We start from the raw sequence: 13,995 nt of genomic DNA, 5'->3' as shown, positions 1-13,995 counted from the left end.
TATATGAGGTTAGGAATGCTTCTATACTGAAAGCACCCAATATGAATATAATTGAGAAACCACTAATAAATCTCATCAATATTTGAGATTAATTATTTCTTATTGTCATCTATCCCATAAAAGATCTGGAATATTGATAGACTCACTTTCTTGGTCCAATATAGTGCACTTCAGATGTTTGCCTACATCTAATTGGATCAAACATTTTTAAATGTTGGGGTTTTTTTTTCAAAAATTCTTTGATCCATATTTGATTTTGTGTTGTGTAGTTTAAAAATTAGGAATTCTTTTAAAATTCACAGAAGCCCTGTTTCCTCCACTTTTGGAACTCACTGGGTCCAGTTGCTGGTCATTTCTCACTGCTATGTCAGTGGGAAATGGGGTGTACTTGTAGGCGTTAGTTTAACCTGATGGTTCTAGGGTATAAGGAATAGGGTAAGCCCACCCCTATTTCGGTTCCATTGGCTTTGTAGGCTCACAGTTCTTAGACCAATGCTAGAGTTGCCAATTTACCCAGTTCCAGACACAGAGGATCTAGAATCAGAAAATAAGATTAAATATTGAACTAGGCCAGTACTGGGCAGACTTGCACGGTCTGTGTCTGTATATGGCTGTTTGGTGGAGGATGGGCTGGGGAGGGCTTCAATGGCTGGGAGGGTCTAGATGGGCTGCAGTAAGTCTTAACAGAGATTTCGGCAGTTGGAACCCAAACACAGTACTGGGTAAAGCTAAGAAGAAAAAATTACAAAAATTTAAATTGAATTAGGTTGGGCAGACTGGATGGACCATTCGGGTCTTTATCTGCCGTCATCTACTATGCTACTATGAAAGAGAGAGAGAGAGAGAAAGACAAAGAGAGAGAGAAAGAAAGAAAGAAAGAGAAAGAGACAAAGAAAGAGAGAGAGAGAGAGAAAGACAAAGAAAGAGAGAGAGAAAGAAAGACAAAGAGAGAGAGAGAGAGAGAGAGAGAGGTGGTGGAGAGGAAAACGGTGGGATGAACACAGAGGATCTAGAATCAGAAAATAATAGTAAATATTGAACTAAGGCCAGTACTGGGCAGACTTGCACGGTCTGTATATGGCCATTTGGGGGAGGATGGGCTGGAGAGAGCTTCAATGGCTGGGAGGGTGTAGATGGGCGGGAGTAGGTTTTGACGGAGATTTCGGCAGTTGGAACCCAAGCACAGTACCGGGTAGAGCTTTGGATTCTTGCCCAGAAATATCTAAGAAGAAAAAATTACAAAAATTTAAATTGAATCAGGTTGGGCAGACTGGATGGACCATTCGGGTCTACTATGTTATGTTACTATGTTTTGGCCTGCCCTAGTTGTAACTTACATCCCAAAGCAGTGTGAGATTTGTAGTGCCTAATCCTGCACATTGAAAATCAGTGCTGCAAGACCCATAATGCACCAGAGTGGGGGTGCTTAGAAATCCAGAACTGTCCCCAAAATCTCCAGCCTAGAAATGGGTAACTGGGCATCTCTGCAGAGATATTACCACCGTGGCTGGCACTAAAAACCTTGCTACAGTTTTGTAATGGGGGGTGGGGCGGGTACATAAAAACAAGATTTAGTCTGCCTCTTTTTCATATCATTTTTCTGTCTATGTGAATCGAAAGCAGTATTGCAGGGTCAACTTACCAAATATTCTTGATTTGCTCCAGGTTTCTTTCCCCTTTGCCCCAATCTTTCAGAAATAATGCTGCCACACACACTCATCACAAAAACCTGGGAAGGGGTAAAACGCGGACCTCGCGGATCTAAAACCGCACGCCCTTAAAAATCTGAGGTCTGTGCCACTTGTAGTTTCTGCCTCTGACAGACCTCTATGACAATTTAGCGCTGACGGATCCGTCTCAGCATAGGGAGGGAAAAGTATTAGGATCTGTCAGCGCTAAAATGTCCTAGAGGTCTGCCAGAGCCAGAGACTAGTGCTGGAGCGGCTCTAAAACGAATCCTCATATTGACGATATTTTTGTAATTTGATGAATTCAAGGTCTGCAAACCATCCGGAAGCGCTACTCATGGATCAGCATGGCAACACTCATGATACCCCTTTGAATGCTTTCTGAACAATACAGTGATTTTTGCTTAAGAGCTACTCCACTCAGTTTCCTTCGTTATTTGCAGGAGGGGAGGCTCTACTAAAACCATTCCCCTTAATGAACTTTTGCAGAAAATCTCTCCTGCAAAAGATACCAGTGGCGGGGACCCAGCCAAACCATCCGGGCCCTATAAACATTCAATTATTGCCAGCAAAGTAGCACGAAATTTGCATTCACAGATTAGCACGTATAAGATTTTCTGTGCTCTTTAAAGAGTATATACATTGTTTGTTTTCAGTAAATTAAAAAATCTGAGGTCCATGCCACTTTTTGTCTCTGGCTCTGACAGACCTCTATGACATTTTAGCGCTGACGGATCTTAATACTTTTCCCTCCCCATGCTGAGACGGATCCATCAGAGCTAAATTGTCATAGAGGTCTGTCAGAGCCAGAAACTACACGTGGCACGGACCTCAGATTTTTAAGGATGTGCGGTTTTAGATCCGTGAGGTCCATCAGGTCCGCTTTTTACCCCTTCCCCAAAAACCTGTCTCTCCAGATTACAATTGGTCCAGAATGCTGCTGCCAGGCTGATTTTTGGGAAGTGTAAGTTTGATCATGTGACACCATTGCTCCTCAACCTTCACTGGCTCCCTGTGTAGTTTAGAGTCCAGTTCAAGTGTGCCTGTGTTGTTTTTAAAATTATTCTTGGCATTTTTACTCCCTTAGTTCCTTTATCTTGGAATCTTTATAGATTCTCTTTTGCAAGAGGCGATCAACATCTTAAGCTTTCTCGCCCATCTAGTAAAGGTATCAAAAGAACCAAGTTCACACAACTTTGGAATGATCTTCCACTTTTCCTGAGAAGTTCTGGTTCCTTTTTCTTTTCGTATGGCTTTGAAAACTATTCTGTTTACTAAACACTTTGGTAATTAATCCTTTTTAAGATCCATTTTAATATGTTTCTTTCAGCTTAATCTAACTATTGGAAACCAAGTCGAGCTCTCTTAGATTGGAGTCTCGCTATATAAAACCAAGGATTAGATTAGAGCAGATCTTGTACCTCTGTCTGCAGTTTTGCTTTGTTTTGCTATTATTGTTGTTTACTGCAGACCAGTTGGATTTTGCTTTTGTTTTCGTTGTTCTTCGTGGCACATTAAAAAGCGAAAAAATATATTTTTTCCCCCTCAGCATACATTTAAGCTCTGGAACTCATTGCCAAAACAAATGGTAAAAGCAGTGAATGTAGCTGGGTGACAGATTCCTGGAGGTAAAGTCCATCTAAAACACTCCGTTCTATGACACAAAACCTTCTTGCCGTTCCATCTTTAAAGCAAATTAACACGATAAGATCAAATAACTTTGCCGCTCCGGAATGCTATTCCTAATTACATCCGTGAAGAAATAGCTCTGCTTCACTTTAAAATAAAGTTAAAAACATTTCTGTTTCAAGACACATTCGATGCCTAATTGCCCTTGTAAGGGCTAAAAACATGCTGACTGCAGATGGCAATTTCCTTTCCCTTCCTGTTGTTTTTTTCCTTAATTGTGCTGTTTTTTAAAAAAATATTGTAGTTCTTCCCTTTTTCCCACCTGTTTCTGTTTGTCTTTGTTTGAACTTATTATGTAGATTTTATTTGTCAAATGTTTACCCCTATTTTATATGACGAAAGCTGTATTTTTCTTGTACACCGCTCAAAAGTCTGATTGAGCGGTATAAGAAATTTTAAATAAACTTGAAACTTAAGGTAGACCTGGGAAAACCACTGTTAATCTATCAGGTTAAATAACATGCAATCTTGTTACTTTGTGGAACTCTGCTAGGTACTTATGAGCTGCACTGGCTGCTCTTCAAAACAGGATACTGGGCTAGATGGACCCTTGGTCTAACCCAGGGGTCTCAAAGTCCCTCCTTGAGGGCCGCAATCCAGTTGGGTTTTCAGGATTTCCCCAATGAATATGCATGAGATCTATGTGCATGCACTGCTTTCAATGCATATTCATTGGGGAAATCCTGAAAACCCGACTCAAGAAGGGACTTTGAGATCCCTGTCCTACAGCAATAGTCAAGGGTTTAGGTCAGACATGGGCAACTCCGATCTTCGAGAGCTGGAATCCAGTCGGGTTTTCAGGATTTCCCTAATGAATATGCATGAATCTATTACCATACAATGAAAGCAGTGCATGCAAATAGATCTCATGCATATTCATTGGGGAAATCCTGAAAACCCGACTGGATTGCGGCCCTCAAGGAGGGACTTTGAGATCCCTGGTCTAACCTAATAGGGCAACTTTTATGTCCTTATGTATCTATACGCGAGTTCCGGGCAGGTCAAATTTTCAGAATATTCCAGCTGCATAGGAGACATTTTACATACAGTGAAGGTACCAGGCATTGCAAATCTCTCTCTTTCGTATTCATAATGGATATTTCTCAGACTTGACCCTCTGGCGGTCCGTGAGGGTTGTGGTTGAATGCCACTGACCTAGCACAGATTGTTCCCATTCTTACAAAGCTTCCTTTTAAAATTATCCTCCCTCCCCTTCTCAGCCTCAGTTCCAGGAGAGAAGCAGGAACCAGGGACAGCAAGAGTCTGGATTGCTCAAGCACACACGTGGAGACAACAAAAGATTAAGTCAAGTATTCTGATCTTTATTCACCACCTCTTTCCTATTGCATGCCAAGGCATTTGTCTCTTTTTACACATACACAGACACTTGCTATACTGAAGGAATGTACCTCCTATAGCATCCTTCAAGGTATCTACTGGAAAGTGCTCAGGTGCATTGCATAGCCCTACAGTCGTGCACGGTGCTGTTCTTTTCAGTATGCGTTCATCGCATCAGCGTCAGTTTATAACCAATCTGCTATCTATTCACACACACAAAAGATTCTCTACTTAAACGAAGAAGCATTAGAAAAGGTGGAAGGAGAAGGAGGAGTTAGGACTCAAGCTAAGCAGGATGGAACTTGGACTTTTCTTCTTGAGCAAACCCGGCTTGACTTGGGCCACAGATGAAATGAGTTGAGCTGTATATCGTACTCCGGCTCGATACGTATATTCCACAGTCATACTGTTCAGGCTTAACTGAGAGGAGCAGTCCTTTGAGATCCCGTGGAATACCATTGCTGCGGGTTGCACAGCTGTTAGAACCTTTCCAGTGTCACAAGCACCACTCTGTTCATTTAAATGACAAAACCTACAAAATCCAAAAATCAAAACAAATACTACCATAGTTAGGATAGTTTGGGGACCATTAGAAAAATATTGTAATGATTGATAAAATGTTTCCTTTTATCTCCTATGCTGTGTATATACATTCAGAGGGAAGGAGGGAGAGGGTGGGATTTTTTAAAGATTTTTTAATGAGGAAATGAAGGTGGGGGGTGGGAGGATAATTGTTTTTTGAAGGAATTTTGTAAGAATTATAAGTGATGTTAAATGAAATTGATTATATTATTGTATCACACTTATTGAAAGTTTCAAAATGAATAAAGATAAAATAAAATAAAAAACCCCAAACAAATACCACCATCTAGAGGTGGGCAAGCCAGTAGAGATATCAATTATCATAAAAGGTAGAGAAAAAGCCTCAAAAATCATACATAAGGACAGCAGACCAAAAGGACTTTTAAGCTGCCAGACTTCTTATCATTGGCAAAAAAAAACTCCACCAGTTAAATAATCTATCTCAAACTGAGCAACCTACCGCCCACCGCGGTGTACAGGGGGAAAAAGGAAAATTTCACTTAGCTGAACATAAAGAGTGTTGACGCTGTCCACCAGCGTTCAGACTGAGCATAGAAAAATTATTTCAAACATTCTTCATTCGCCAACAAGAGCCTTGTTTCACCGTTGCTGGCTGTCTCAGGGATCTATCAACAGCTAATTTTCCTTCATCATGGCGCACCAACGGCGAAGACGGCACAGCTGATTTTAAACTGAAGTCGAGTGGAAGGCTTCCGGGATGACGTATGCATTGCGAGGCAGGAACCAATCACAGAAGGGCTCCCTTATGACACAGAGCTGTCAAAAATTCAAAATCAAAACTACATCAAAAAAATACACACCATTCCATGCGCTGATTTAGCCCAGTGGGCCACAGAGTGTTCAAATAATAAATTAACAATTGTTCATGCTGGTAAAGATTACGTTTCACATCCCCTCTGCAGTCCCCTCTGCAGTCCTCTGCAGTCCCTCTGCAGTCACCAATATACGCCATGATTTTTGAGGCTTTTTCTTCCACCTTTTGTGATGATTGATATCTCTACTGGCTTGCCCACCTCTGGCTGGTAGTATTTGTTTTGATTTTTGGATTTTATTTGCTACTCTTTTGGATTGTTATTATAAAACCCTAGAAAATGAAACACACCAATTCTTTATGGCAACTCTGGCAAAAACGGTGTGATAAAAGGTCTGAGGCTAATGTCAATGAAATAAAAAGTGTTTAGAAGCCCAGGTGTATTAATCCCACTGAAAGAACAGGTACCAAAACAGAAGTTATAAGTATGGGGAAGCAATATCCAGTCCCTATGAGTACCACCCTGTTCGGGTTTTCAGGATATCCAAGAAGCGAGTCTTCTGAGGATCCCACAGGCATTCGGGTTTTCAGGATGGCCACAATGAATATGCACGAGAACAGTTTTAATTTCAATGTAATTTTAGTATTTATAGTCTGCTTTCCCATCAATCAAACGTTAACACCAAGAACAGATTAAAGGAAAAGAGCCATGCATCCTCTCAAATGTCTGTAAATTTATCAGAATTAGAATGGGTTTCATTGATCTAGGATGCCTGTTATAAATTTGGACTCTGGAAAGCAAACTTCATTGTTATCTCATAGAAACATAGAAATAGACGGCAGATAAGGGCCACGGCCCATCTAGTCTGCCCACCCCAATGACCCTCCCCTACCTTTCTCTGTGAATAGATCCCACGTGTCTATCCCATTTGGCCTTAAAATCAGGCACGCTGCTGGCCTCAATCACCTGAATTGGAAGACTATTCCAGCGATCAACCACTCTTTCAGTGAAAAAGAATTTCCTGGTGTCCCCGTGCAGTTTCCCGCCCCTGATTTTCCACAGATGCCCCCTTGTTGCCGCGGGACCCTTGAAAAAGAAGATATCTTCTTCCACCTCGATGCGGCCCATGAGATACCCTGTACTCTCTCTGCGTTCCTCGAGTGAGTACAGCTGCAACTTATCCAGCCGTTCCTCGTACGGGAGATCCTTGAGTCCCGAGACCATCCCGGTGGCCATTCTCTGGACCGACTCCAGTCTCAGCACATCCTTACGGTAATGCGGCCTCCAGAATTGCATACAGTATTCCAGGACGCTTCAGTCAGCTGACTCTGGAAACTGACGTAAGAGCCGGCTGAGCCGGAACGCGGGGATTTAAAAGGGTGATTTAGAACGCCGCCACCATCTCAATTGAAGAGATGGTCACGAGAGATGTCGGCGGTGTAAAGGTTAGTTAAGAGAGATGATAGTGGAACTGATAGTTTTTTTAAAAAAAAGAATAATGTATGAAACTAATATGATATATTTGGTGTTTGGACATAGGGGAATAGTCTTGAAAAAGCGGGAAGCGAAACGTGTTGGCTCTAACCCCCGGCTTTCAAGACCACAAAGCAAAGTGTTTCTTATGTACCAAATTAACTTTGAAAGCACTTTATATAAATGTGAGGAGATGACAACTAGAGAATGACACGGTGACAAAATTCATCACCGTTCCCGTCCCCGCGGATAACCGCGGGAAACCATCTTCATGTCATTCTTTAAGGAGAGAGGAAAGAACCAGAGTATAATTGGGCACAACCACTGACCCGCAAGCTTTGCTTTGAAGAATGCTGGTGTAGAAGGACCGAGGTTGAAACAGACACTACAGAATGACAGTCTCTGGTATCCAGAGCAGATATTGTGATGTCATAATGCCTCATTCCACCAGTGCCTAAGAACCAATCACATCAGTGATGTCACAATGGCTTCATTATCCTTGGCTCACATAAGAATCAGAGTATGAATGGCCACAACCACTGACCCGCAAGCTTTGCTTTGAAGAATGCTGGTGTAGAAGGACTGAGATTTAGATAGACACTGAAGAATGACAGTCTCTGGTATCCAGAGCAGATATTGTGATGTCATAATGCCTCATTCCACCAGTGCCTAAGAGCCAATCACATCAGTGATGTCACAATGGCTTTATTATCCTTGGCTCACATAAGAATCAGAGTATGAATGGCCATAACCACTGACCCACAAGCTTTGCTTTGAAGAATGCTGGTGTAGAAGGACTGAGGTTGAAATAGACACTAAAAATTGACATGGGATTATTTCCCGCGGTTATCTGCGGGGATGGGAACAGTGATGAATTTTGTCACCGTGTCATTCTCTAATGACAACGCTTAGGGCAATGAGTATGATGAGCCTGGAGTTGTGTCTCTGAGGTTCTAAAGTTTGTGTGGTTTCAATTAATGTGTGAAACTCAGGTTGTATGAAAGTGCTAATGTGACTAACATCCCTGAAGACCACTGAAAAGAGCTTTGGTGGAGTCAGATTTATCAGATGCTTATTTATTGTGGTATCCTGAAAACCGGACTGGCCCTTAGGTCCCCGGCACAGTTGTGGGAAGCAGTGGAGTAGCAGCGGCGCCCTCTCCTGCCCTGTTCCTCGCTTCCCCCCCCCCCTACTGTGCACGCCCCATCCCTGTACCTTTTTGAGGTATGGCTGGTTTTAATATTAATCACCTCATTTTAATAGTAATGAAGTCATTTGCATGCCAGAATCGGAGAATGTACGACTGCGCAGAAAACCACACGGTGAGCCATTTTCTGTCATTCGCTAAGCCAGTCAAACTGGTTCAGCAGCCATCGGTACCTGATCGGAGCTCCTAGCCTTTTAGATTTCACACTGAATATGAATGAAATAGATCTGCATACAGTGGTTCAAAATATGCAAATTTATCTCATGCATATTCACTGTGGAAGTCCTCAATACCCAGTTGCCTGGGTGTACCTACAGGAGAGGTCTGCGAAGCACTTAAACAGGATAATATTCTGAAGACATGAGGAATTAATGTGAAGATTTTAACTTCTCTGCGCATGTCTCTAAATATAAGTTTAAAAATTCTATTTTGCATGTCTGTAAACAAGAATAGAGAGCTCGGGCAGATTAGAAACGGGCTCTGTGTACATGGAGGCCTTTCCCTTGTAAACAAGTAGTTAATTGCTCCTTCTCCAAGCAGCCTGTCTGCAGCAGAAAGAGAATTAAAGACCTGGGATGGCCTAGCTATAACCTTCATGTTCTGAATTCATTTGCAACAACCCCCCTGGCACACGAAAGAGCCATATTTTCATTTTTACCCTGTGCCCTTGATGCAAAGTCAGCTTGCATCAGGTCTTAAAATAGCTTGAGTGTCTTCCTGCCACATTTAACTCTTTAGATGATAAATATATTTCAGAATTCCACAGGACTCAGTAAATCGGTTTCAATACACCAAATAACTAACGAAGTTAATGGTGATGTAAAAAAGCACTTCGTTACTATTCGGTATCCAGGTTGTTAAAAACCCAACCGGCCTTTTCACGGCAGATCGTTCTCATGTTTCGATGCAACTCGGGCCGCAAAACGAGGCCCGCAGCAAATCTGGGAAGAACAAAACGAAAGGGATGACAGAAGGCAACAATGAATGACTTCCGTTCCTTTCTCTCCCCTAGTGCCATCTTCCTCCTCCTTGTTCTCGGAGTTCTATGTCACCATGAGAGACACGTCTGGAGTAACAGTGGAGAGTGTGAAGGCGGCAGATCCATCGGCATTTAGAACCCGGTAGAGCAGCTCCTCTTTCTCGCGGTGGAGTTGCTGTCGCAAATGTGCCTCTTTCTCCAGAGCTTCCTGGGTGGCCAACAATTGTTCGGAGAGCTGCCTACAAAGCAAGAGCAAACAGCCAGAGTTGGGGAAAAGTTATAGCTAAGATATCATCCCGTGGCACAAACTAGGGCCCTCTTTTACTAAGGTGTGCTAAGTGTTTTTTGCGTGCGCTAAATCAACGCGAGTGCTAATCGCTAACGCGTCCATAGAATAACATGCGCACTTTAGTAAAAGAGGGGGGCTAAATGTTAGCCCATACACGGTGGTGTAACGAGGGTGCGTGGCGCCCCCCTACTCCTTCGCGACCCCCCTGCCGCACACGTGCCGTCCTTCCCTTCCCCCGTACCTTTTTAATTCTCCAGGCACGAGCAACCTCACAAACTTGCTGGCCGCGTCGTGTCGACTGTCCCTCTGAGGTCACTTCCTAGGCAAGGGGCCTGGAAGTGATGTCACAGAGAGGCAACACCGACGGTTGCAGCCAGTTCATAATGCTGCTCACGAGGGAAGGAGCACACATGCGTGGCAGCTGACATCGGAAAGGAGTTGGGGGGGGGGTCGGAGAGGAGGACGGTGCCGGCGCCCCTACCAAGACTATCCCTTTGTGGCGTTTTGAATTCAAGAGAATTCTAAGTAATTTAATAAATTTAAATATAGTGTCTCATTAGCATTAAAAAAATTAATAATTTATATTCCGCATATCCTACAATTCTATGCGGATTACAATTATTCAGGTATTCAAGCATTATTCCCTAACTGTCCCAGCAGGCTCCCCCACTCTATGTAATGTACCTGGGGCAATGGGGATTAAGTAACTTGCCCAGGGTCACAAGGAACAGTGCGGGATTCAAACCCACAACCTCAGGGTACTGAGGCTGTAGCTCTAACCATTGCACTGCCATATTACACGGGTTGCTCACGAATGTGGCGTTTTATTTATTTTTTTACCTTTTTGTAGGGTGGTTTCTTTGGGATTTCACCAGGTAGTTGTGACATGGATTGACCACTGCTGAAAATAGAAGACTGGGCTAGATGGACCATTGGTCCGAGCCAATATGGCTATTCTTTTATGTTCTTATAAAATCTAGGTGCTCAGGGCCACCCCATCAGCTGAGGATACCTGAGACAGACATGATATACCACTCCTGCCAACCTACTACGGCAAGCTTCTGATCCTACACAGAAAGAGGGATTTACCTTGCGACACTCATGTGGTTTTGGGTTCGAACCTGGAGGTCCTCACTCTCCTGCTGAAGAAGTGTGACTTTTTCATCCAGTGCTAAATTTTGCTCCATCTGCAATAATCCCCATGAGAGATGGAAAGAAAGATAGGGGCTAAGAAGTGCCACAGAAAGATTAAAAACCTGGCTTCCATGCATTAATACAGGGGTGTCAAAGTCCCTCCTTGAGGGCCGCAGTCCAGTCGGGTTTTCAGGATTTCCCCAATGAACATGCACGAGATCTATTAGCATACAATGAAAGCAGTGCATGCAAATAGATCTCATGCATAGTCATTGGAGAAATCCTGAAAACCCAACTGGATTGCGGCCCTCGAGGAGGGAGTTTGACACCCCTGCATTAATAGTTATTTTAATGCACATTAATTGTCCAGCAATGGTTTCTCAACACAAAATAATGCTAATGAAGTAATGAGATGCAAAGTTATCAATTATCTACTAGCACAGTATAAAATAGGCCTTCTGATTGTTTTGCAAATATATTACAAGAAAGAAAAAAAAGTGTATAGTATGTGATGATAATAATAATAATAATAATAATTTTATTTTTTATATACCGCTATACCATAAGTTCAAAGCGGTTTACAACAAGTTACATACAATGAGAGTAAGAGATGTTTACAACAAGAAGTAAGAGATGTTTACAACGAGATACATACAATGAGTGTATGAGATGTAAGGGGAACAGAAAAAGTACTTTCTGGGATACAAATTGCAAATGGAAGAGAACCAAGATGGTTTGAATCAAAAGGAAGTATCTAATCAGAGATTGGGGTGCAGGGGAAAACAATTTGGGTGGAATACCTTAACAAATGGGAAGAAGGATGAGTTAATCTAAAATCAAGAGAGTTGGGGATTGGGATGAGGATAGCTGAGGGGGATTGGGCAAGAATTAGGAATTAGAATTTGTTAAAGAGACGGGTCTTAATCTGACCAAATAGGCCGAAAAGGCGACAGTGAAAGCTAGAAGGATGCTAGGATGAATAAGGAGAGGTATGGCCAGTAGAAAAAAGGAGGTATTGATGCCTCTGTATAAGACTCTGCTGTGACCTCATTTAGAATATTGTGTACAATTCTGGAGGCCGCACCTTCAAAAAGATATAAAAAGGATGGATTCGGTCCAGAGGAAGGCTACTAAAATGGTACGTGGTCTTCATCATAAGGTGTATGGGGATAGACTTAAAGATCTCAATATGTATACTTTGGAGGAAAAGTGGGAGAAGGAAGATTTGATAGAGACATTTAAATACCTATGTGGCATAATTGCGCCGTGAGGTGAGTCTCTTAAATTGGAAGGGAAGCTCCAGAATGAGAGGGCATAGGATGAAGTTAAAAGGTGATAGGCTCGGGAGTACTCTAAGAAAATTATTTTTTACAGAAAGGGTGGTAGATGCATGAAGCAGTCTCCCAGAAGAGGTGGTGGAGACAGAGACTGTATCTACCATCCAATTAATTTAAATTTAAGCCAATGAGGTACTAATTGCTTGTTATCGGTGCCGATTAAGGGCTAAATTCACTAAACAGTCTGATCGTGTCCCAACCGGTTTACGATCGTTCCCCGACCCGATTCACTAACCTTCCGCCCAATCCGATCCGCACCCGATCCGCCCATGCAAATGAGGGGAAAAGGCATGCTAAGTAGGAAGGGCCTCAATTCCCTAATGAGAAGAAGGAACACCGATTGGGCTGGCCAATCCAAACTGAAGCGACTATTCAGGACCAGTCTCTCACGTCCTTGCCGACTGTCCTGCTCTCTGCCACCCTGAAATCCCAGCCCTGCAGCCCTAAAACTATAAAAATAAAACATCTACCTTGTGCAAAAAATGCGTCCTGCTCTCTGCCGCCCTGCTCACTGCGGGCCTGTGTTTTTAACCTGCGGTTTTAACCCACGGGTTAAAAGCGGGGCTGCGCTATGGCATTGTTCCAGTCTGGTTTTTGTTCCAGTCCGATTAGGGCTAAATTCTCATGGGGCCAGCGAGTTCAACCACCCCACCCCCTTTGGTTTTGACCTCGAGCTGAGCAAGCTTTGAAAACGCATGTGCGGAGCGCATCTCCAGGAAGAGAGGATGGTGTGCACATGCGTTGGGATTGCTCTGCAGTGATCCATCCATGGCTTCGCTTGTAGGTGTGTGTCCCATGAGATCATTTGCTTGGGGACTCTTTAGTGAATCTGTCGCCCAGAAAGACTCGGCCATGGATCGCACACACGGATCGCCCCCCAAAAAAGAGTTTAGTGAATCCAGCCCTAAGCTTTTTGAATAATTAAATTAGACACCTAGATCTAGTGTCATAGCAAGGATAGGAGGTGTCCAGGCCCACGTCCCTGCTATCCTCACCCCTTCCCTCCTCCCCACCACCTTTTTATCTCTTCATTGTCGCAAGCAGCATCTCCAACCTGCTGCCCATGCTGGCCTCGGCTCTCACTATGACGTCACTTCCTGGTCCTGGAGTGCCCAGAGCTGTCTGCCCCCACCTTCCCTGCCCGCTGTACCCTCACCATGCCACTGCCTAGATCAGCTAGGTGAGCCAATCTAGGTGCCAAACTTTAGGCATCTTTTATAGAACCTGTGTGCTCAATTTCTGTCATGAACACTTTCTAGGGGGTGTGGCTGTGGGAGGGTCATGGGTGGCTCAGAGGCATGCCTAGGAATTATAAGCACATGCTATGGAATATTAGGAGTTATGTGCCATCCATACTGTTTTCCATGTATCTACTAGAATTCTGTTTTCTTTATATAATCTAGGCATTTTGATTCTGAGAACGTGGCATAATCGCAAAGGAAACATGGAGTCGCCATTCCAACCATAACCAATCTGGGATATTTTCAATGGGCTCTGGGAGGATCC

General features: G+C 43.2%; 1 protein-coding gene across 1 annotated transcript in view; it reads right to left on the bottom strand.

The window, feature by feature from the left end:
• Positions 1 to 8,322: 8,322 nt before the first annotated feature.
• CCDC69 (coiled-coil domain containing 69) overlaps positions 8,323 to 13,995 on the bottom strand; it is a 48,983-nt gene continuing 43,310 nt past the window's right edge. Inside the window, exons 8-9 of the mRNA XM_033927765.1 lie at positions 11,108 to 11,205; positions 8,323 to 9,968 (exon numbers count right to left, since the gene is read on the bottom strand). Coding sequence (XP_033783656.1) covers positions 9,794 to 9,968; positions 11,108 to 11,205 — 273 coding nt within the window. The 3' untranslated portion in view covers positions 8,323 to 9,793. The remainder of the gene's footprint in view (positions 9,969 to 11,107; positions 11,206 to 13,995) is intronic.

This window comes from Geotrypetes seraphini, chromosome 18, assembly GCF_902459505.1.
Source record: "Geotrypetes seraphini chromosome 18, aGeoSer1.1, whole genome shotgun sequence".
Lineage (NCBI taxonomy): Eukaryota > Metazoa > Chordata > Amphibia > Gymnophiona > Dermophiidae > Geotrypetes > Geotrypetes seraphini.
The sequence above is the reverse complement of the archived record's forward strand: the minus strand, read 5'-3'. Positions and strand labels throughout refer to the sequence as shown.